The sequence below is a fragment of the Mchenga conophoros genome, linkage group LG1 (genome assembly GCF_057382185.1).
Source record: "Mchenga conophoros isolate Kocher_MC1m ecotype Shallow Benthic linkage group LG1, M_conophoros_male_GT1.1, whole genome shotgun sequence".
Taxonomy (NCBI): Eukaryota; Metazoa; Chordata; class Actinopteri; order Cichliformes; family Cichlidae; genus Mchenga; species Mchenga conophoros.
This window is the reverse complement of record NC_140526.1, coordinates 23,890,905-23,898,553: the sequence shown is the minus strand read 5'-3', so window position 1 is coordinate 23,898,553 and position 7,649 is coordinate 23,890,905. Positions and strand designations below refer to the sequence as shown.

Genomic DNA, 7,649 nt, shown 5'->3' with positions numbered 1-7,649 from the left:
CATTATGTAAAGAGGTTAGTTTCACATTAACTTAAATCACAGTATGTTTTACATAATTGAAAAAATTATTTCCCTTTCAGAGCTTTCCCTTAATATTAGCGACCTCTGCTGGTTACCATTGAGCATTACAGGTTGTTTTTAAAAAGAAAAACTGATGGAAAATTATGTGCAGACCTTACAAGCTTTCCAGTTCCAAATAGTCTTTTATTAAATTGTTATTGTAGTATACATTGTTTGGGGGGAGGGGAACTATTTTTTGCAACAAGACACTATTTTGTGTCTTAAAGTTTAACATGAAAGAACAATCGAACATAGAAAAGACAGTGAGCAGATCACAGTTCTGTAGGGTTAATTATCTCTCTGTTTTTTCCCAGCTCATGTAAAACTATTAATTAACTGCACGTATAACCCAGTGGGGAAGCTTTTCAAAGCGCTGAGTCATATTATTCAAGGCCACCGTCTATTTGACATGCAAGCAGAGCCCGGTGTAGTCAGGTTACAGGAACAATAACAAAAACCTCTCACTACACTTATTACAATAATTAGAAACATCTACCTCTAATGCCTGTACAGATTTTTTTTAATCTATCAAGCAAATTAAAACTCAGAATCTGTGGAGTGTAACGCAAATAAGGTCAATTAGAAACTGAAAAACGCATTATGTGTCCAGTCTTGGTGGATAACAGATGCTTAATCCTAAAACAGACTGGCAAGGCCTCAGATGAGAGGTGAAAGGTAAGGCAAATGGAGTGGTGAACATACAGTACAAGACCCATGCACAAGATCACAATGGCACGAACTTTTTCCTCTGCTCTCAAACTTTACATCTAATCAAATCAGTTTGCTGGCTGGCTGCTTTCGCCTGCCAGGATTTTAATTGCAAATTTGTTTGTTCAGTCATAAAAAAAGTGCAGGTATTTTGTAAAACTGAAATTCAAAAGGGCAAAAAGAAAACTTTATTTGGAGATAGTGTATATAAAACAGATTTGTCAAATATTGAACAACTCCCGGTTGCCAAACTCCTTTTCCTATACAGTTAAATCATTCATGTACATAAGTCTACCTATATTGCTGTAAGTGTATTAAATTACAGATTTCCATACATGTTGTCATTTTACATCTGTGTCCCATCGCCCTCAAACGGAAAAGGTTTGAAACCATACTATTTTTCTGATACAAATACACCTTGAAGTTTGAGAACCTCGGTAATAATGAGTATTTAACAATCCCACAGTGAGAAAAACTGCGTAACACACTGAAAATATGGCTTCTATGTGTCCCGGTACAGCTGAGAAAAACCTCACTACTGTTGGAGCCTCACTTTGGAAACTAAATGGTGATTTTAATGCGTAAAAGCTTGTTCGCCACAGAGGTGGCGCAGCCCGCTATACCTGTCAAACTGGTCTGAGACGGGACTGAGCGACACAGTGGCAAAGATCACAGCGACAGTGTGTCCAAAGTAGAATAAAGGCATGTACTATAAATATCAATCAAACCCAAAACCTTCAGAAAAATCAACACTTAAGATCTAAATGTGAACATATTAATTACCACACAGACAAATGGAAAAGGTTAAACTTCAGTGCGATTTTAAATAAGGAGCGAGAAGGGGTGAATACCCGCATGATTGTTTAAGATTTTATCCAACGTGCCAAATAGAAGAAATGAAAACATGTGGCGCTAAAAAGTACTCTCTCTCATTAGCTGGTCACAGCTATATAAATGAGGTAATAGATTACATGTATGTTTAATATTTGTGTAAAATTACTTCACCGAGAAAGAGGGAGGAGAGCTACCCAAATCTGATTCAGAGCCTTGAACAATTCCTATTTCCTGTTCTGAGCTGTGTAGGTGACACAGGCCTGTTTATGTATATCAGGTTAAAGCATTTAGGTCTTCTTCTTCAGCTCCTCAAAGCGCCGCGTCAAATCATCAAAGTCAATGTCATCCGAGGTGGTGTTGCTTCTGCCCAAGGAGGATGTTGGGAGTGTGTCAGGAACAGATGGGAGTTCTGGAAGAGCGTTGTTGTCATAAATCTGAGCCGAAGGAGCGGGACCTGGAGAGTAACAGGCATTAATTATTTAGGAAAATGTTTGGCAGGTGAGCATTTTAAGGATAACTTAAGTCCTACCCTACTTTATTTTCCCACCTTGTTAAAATCTACTGCAAACAAGACAGATTAAAATAAATAAACAAACGAGGTCTGTTCCACAGACCTCCCCCACCTGTGAGCTGCACTCTGTAACCTTTGCTTTCATTAGTATGAGCCTCACCATCCTTCTGCAGCAAATACACATCAAAGCAGCAAATCTGCTTCCAACAAGCACACTGGCATGCTAATAATGCTCAATTTGCACAATAAATTACAAGATAATTTTGTCAAAGAGTTACGTATATATATGAAATGTTTTAAAAAATTATTTCATGTGGGTAGAGTTAAAAGATTTAAATGCTATTCAAGACTAACTGGCACAATGTGGGTTATAGTTATTTCAGTTGATTCGCTGACAATAAGAAAACAAACTATTCCCCTCTCATCATTTAAGTGCTGCTGATTGTTGACAGAACTCACCTACGCCCTGGGAAGGAACAGAAGGTTTTTCAGTTAGGTCGTCAATCTGAAACAAACAAATGTGTTCGTGATGAACTCATCCCCATATTTAAAAACAAAAACAAATATATACATATATTTGTTAGTATTAATAAGATTTTGATTAATACTTCATTTATAAAAGGCAGATGCAAAAACAAACCAAAAAACAAAAAAGAAAAGAAAAATGGAAACCATCACCTTTAGTGTGCAACACTAAACATGATTTTTGGTAAAGGGCCTCAGTTATCGCTTCTTTCAGTCCCGCTAAGAAAAGCTGATCAGGTCATAGTTAGTAGGTTAAAGTTGGCCAATTTCAAGCTACCTACATCCGTGCAGATGAACCTGAATCTGGGCCTACTCTGAGAAATAATGTTAAAGTATGGAGGACAGGCAGAACTGTAAGCAAGCCGAATAAACAGTTCTTCCCTGAGTGGTTCCCTGCCCTGTCCGTCTGTCCATCTTTGGAAACATGAAGGGGGCATGGATGGAGGGGAAGGGTTCAGTCGTACAGACTTACAGACTCGTATGTAGGGGGAGAAGTGGGCAACTGAGGTGGCTGCCCTCCTCCCATGGGGGGCTGGAAGCTGTTGTAGGTTCCAACGGGTGCATGAAACGGTTCCTGGGGGTAAGCAAAAAAAAAAAAAAAAAGAAAAAAAAAAAGAAAAAAGTCAAACAAGTTTGAGGAAGGTAGTACATATTACACTACAAGGTCAAAAGTATTGGGCCATACCCCTTTTGTGAACATTTATGAATGAATGGGTCATTCACTGTCACTGAACAGGTACTGTAATACAATGTTACCAGGTTAACAAGTCAGGCTGTTAAATGAGTCACTAAGACTGCTGACTCAATAACTATAGAGTTCTAACATCTGGCATTAACATCAGCCCAAAAACTGCGTGCCAGGAGCTTCATGATATGGGTCTTGATTGATTCCAATAGGTGTAGGTAGCCCAGTACTTTTATCAATATAGTGTATAGTTCTCATACAGAGTAAATACAACAAACTAGAATCTATTTCATCCTGGTGATCTTACTGCCATTAAATTGTCCTCAAAACAACATGCTTCAAAAGTCAGAAGCAGCTGTGAAGGACTTTTCATACTGTTAAAATGTAACAAAATATACTTTTTTTTAGAACAAGTGCTGTAAATGCTCCATGCCATCTATGCCTTTCAGAAATGGATGAAAAGCTGAGGGGTCACTGCCAGTAGTAACAATTTGCTAATTTCTTTAGATGTTCTGAGAACCAAAAACAAAATTCCATCCAGATACACATGTAGCAATATCCTGAAAATGAGCATAACATTATCTGCATGTCATTACAAGGCAAAGTTAAAAAAAGTGTTTTTGTTTTAATATCAGTGAAATGTTCACGTTAAATCTGTAACAGAAAGTAAAAAGCAACACAATATTATTCAACTAAATCATCGTCTTTAAAAGGAAACTCTTACAGCTCCATTGGGAGGTGGATAGTTGAAAGCTGTTGGCATTGGCATAGCCATAGGCATGGGCATAGGCATAGGCATATGGATTCCAGGAGCTAGAGGAGCTGTGAATCCTCCACCACCTCCTCCTCCAAACTTCCTGTCATTGTCGACATCAATCAGGTCTGCCTCCTCCCCAGTACACACCTCGGGCTATCCGGAGAAGTAGCGGATGGTAAATAAACAAACAGAGGGCAAAATTTCCAACTTTCACATTGAGTAACAACAGATTCTTTGCTGCTTACCCGGACCATGGCGTCAGGTTCATAGGGGACATTGTAGTTCTTTGCGATCTCTATCAAGTAGCGCTCGACCAAGATCTTGGGAGGAGCCTCAACACTCAGTTTGTGCATCAGCTGAAATCAGATATTTGATTAGATGTCGCTAAGAGCACACTAGACAAAAGGTTCATACATTCCTATACAAGCTTGTGGACAGTCACTGGGGAAAAAAAATTACCCTGTCGTTGACTGTGCCAATCTGGTTTGTCCTGCATAGCTTGCCGTACTCCTTGCTATATTTTGCACACAGCTGTTCAGACACCTGAAAGAAGATTTTAGAAACAAGATTGTCAATACTGACTTGAAAGGAATAGATGTAAATACCAAGTGTTTATTATCACTGGAGACAAATTTTTAGATAGAACTTACAATTTTTAGCTCAGACACCTCTGACTGCAGACGAGGAGCTGCCCAGATGAGAGTGGACACTGCTTCCTGTAAGCCTGGATCTAGTTCTCTAATAATGGATAAACAGCAACCGTGTTAACGAGGACGGACACTGAAGGTAAGGAATTTACAATGCTCAGTACTCACTTCATGGACTGAATGAGGCCAAAGCGAGTCAACAGCAGGTCACAGTAAAGCTCTAAGATCTCCATGGCTTCAACCAGATAGTCCTCTCTGATGATGTGCTCCACACGGATCCGTGCCCGCTCATCCTTACCTGATGACAGGTAATCTGCAATCTCTTTCCTGGCCTTCTGAGCAAGCTCAGCTTTATATTAAATTTGGCAATATGGGAAAAGGAAAAAAAACATTAGAACTACTTTACAAATAAAGAGCCACTTCAGCTATTGGAGAGCAGCACAGTGACTCACTTTTCTTTTTCTCAAGGAGTTTGAGTCGGTTGATGACCAGTCGGAGATTGACTCTCAGCCTCTCTGATTTGAAACCTCCTCCCAGCATGATGACGGACAGCCTTTGGACAGGAGAGAGGAGAGGGGAAATAAGTGAAGACGACCTATGGAGCCCATCTAACTTACCATCTCTGATCCAGTGAGTCACTCAATCATGTGAGCATGACCAACCCATCGTAACACAATGACTCCGCACATTCACGCGAAACACAACACAAACACACACGTAAACAAGGTCAGGAATAAACATAAGTTAGTTACCAACACAAAGTATTAAACTACCAACGACTCAAAACATTAGCTTTAGCTTGACGCCGAGAACAGGTAACAAGAAGGCCAACCATGCTACTTTAAACGATACCGTCTTATCGTGTCCAGTACCGTTTTATCCATTAACATTACAATCATTCATTTTTAAAAACCCGAGCCGGTGCTTGTGTGAACAAATCTGCTAGCTACAGCCTTTGCTTTGTTAGCAGTCTTCTGTTATCGTTTGTGCTAGCTACCGACCTAGCTCCGTCGTTTAACGTCAACAAAACCAAGTCAAATACACTGAAAGACTTTAAGAATTCAGATAGATTCGAAATAGTTTAACAGGTTAAAAAAAAAGCTAGAAGCTTACCTGTAAATACGAGTCGAGCGCACACACCAACTTATTTGAGTCTTGTTTCGTCGCTCACTTCACTTCCGTGATTATCTCCAGTGACGTCATGGGGAATAACCCAGGGGCGGGGTTGCTGTCCGAATCAAAGGAGCGTCAATCACAGGTGCAGGTGTGACCCAGTTGTCAGCCGATGACGTTACTTTTTCCTTTTCTTTTTTTTTTTTTTTTTTTTTTTTTTTTTAAATATGGCCCTAATACTTCTTCTTATAGATAAATAAAACAGTTTGTATGCTATTTTAGAAATACCGCAGCTGTCCACAGTACAGGGTAAACCAATCAGTTTAAATGCTACCTAACACAGAAAACTCCAAAAGTTAATAGTTAACAGAGGTTAAGTTAGGTGGAGGCTAATTACAATGTTTGTTTGTTTTTTTCCTTTGCTTGAAATAATTTAATTGTGGGATAACCCAGTTGATAAAATTAGGGGGGACAAAGGTGGTTTATCACAGCATAAATTAAATGAAATAAACCTCAAAATTAAGTATCCAAGTAAACATTGTACCATAGATTTAAATGAAATAAATAACTGGGAAGCCGAAACAACTACAAACATGTTAAAAATACACAGACTAATCTACAGACATGATTGGTTAATAATTAAAATGATCAATATACAGGGAGTGCAGAATTATTAGGCAAATGAGTATTTTGTGCTGGAAAGGAGAGTTCGTCCGTTAGTCGAACCTCGGATACAGGAGGAACAATGCGGTTTTCGTCCTGGTCGCGGAACACTGGACCAGCTCTTTATCCTCTCCAGGATACTTGAGGGTGCATGGGAGTTTGCCCAACCAGTCTACATGTGTTTTGTGGACTTGGAGAAGGCATTCGACCGTGTCCCTCGGGGTGTCCTGTGGGAGGTGTTGCGGGAATATGGGGTGTCTGGCCCATTGCTACGGGCCATTCGATCCCTATACAACCGTTGCAAGAGCTTGGTTCGCATTGCCGGCAATAAGTCGGACTCGTTCCCGGTGGGTGATGGGCTCCGCCAGGGCTGCCCTTTGTCTCCGGTTCTGTTCATAATTTTTATGGACAGGATTTCTAGGCGCAGCCAAGTGGCGGAGGGCTTTCGCTTTGGTGGCCTCAGAATCTCATCTCTGATTTTTGCAGACGATGTGGTTCTGTTGGCTTCATCGGGTGAGGGCCTCCAGCTCGCACTGGAACGGTTCGCAGCCGAGTGTGAAGCAGCGGGAATGAGGATCAGCACCTCCAAATCTGAGGCCATGGTTCTCAGCCGGAAAAGGGTGGAGTGCCCACTCCGGGTCGGGGATGAGTTCCTGCCCCAAGTGGAGGAGTTCAAGTATCTCGGGGTCTTGTTCGCGAGTGATGGGAGAAGGGAGCCGGAGATCGACAGACGGATTGGGGCTGCAGCTGCAGTAATGCGGACGCTGCACCGGTCCGTCGTGGTGAAGAGGGAGCTGAGTGTAAAAGCGAAGCTCTCAATTTACCGGTCGATCTACGTCCCTACCCTCACCTATGGCCACGAGCTGTGGGTAGTGACCGAAAGAACGAGATCGCGGATACAAGCGGCAGAAATGAGCTTCCTCCGAAGGGTGGCTGGCCTCTCCCTTAGAGATAGGGTGAGAAGTTCGGCCATCCGGGAGGGGCTCAGAGTAGAGCAGCTGCTGCTCCACATCGAAAGGAGCCAGCTGAGGTGGTTCGGGCATCTGACAAGGATGCCCCCTGGGCGCCTCCTGGGTGAGGTGTTCCAGGCATGTCCCACCGGGAGGAGGCCCCGGGGCAGACCCAGGACACGCTGGAGAGATTATA

General features: G+C 41.7%; 1 protein-coding gene across 1 annotated transcript; it reads right to left on the bottom strand.

Moving 5' to 3' along the window:
• Positions 1-183: 183 nt before the first annotated feature.
• Positions 184-5,978, bottom strand: ist1 (IST1 factor associated with ESCRT-III). Its single transcript, XM_085270987.1, has 10 exons — positions 5,841-5,978; positions 5,180-5,280; positions 4,896-5,076; positions 4,731-4,818; positions 4,540-4,623; positions 4,326-4,436; positions 4,048-4,233; positions 3,111-3,212; positions 2,573-2,618; positions 184-2,056 (listed from the first exon to the last, which is right to left on the bottom strand). Exons 2-10 carry the CDS (start codon positions 5,265-5,267, stop codon positions 1,890-1,892), a joined length of 1,053 nt encoding a protein of 350 aa, XP_085127113.1. The 5' UTR covers positions 5,268-5,280; positions 5,841-5,978; the 3' UTR covers positions 184-1,889.
• Between the last annotated feature and the right edge of the window lie 1,671 nt (positions 5,979-7,649).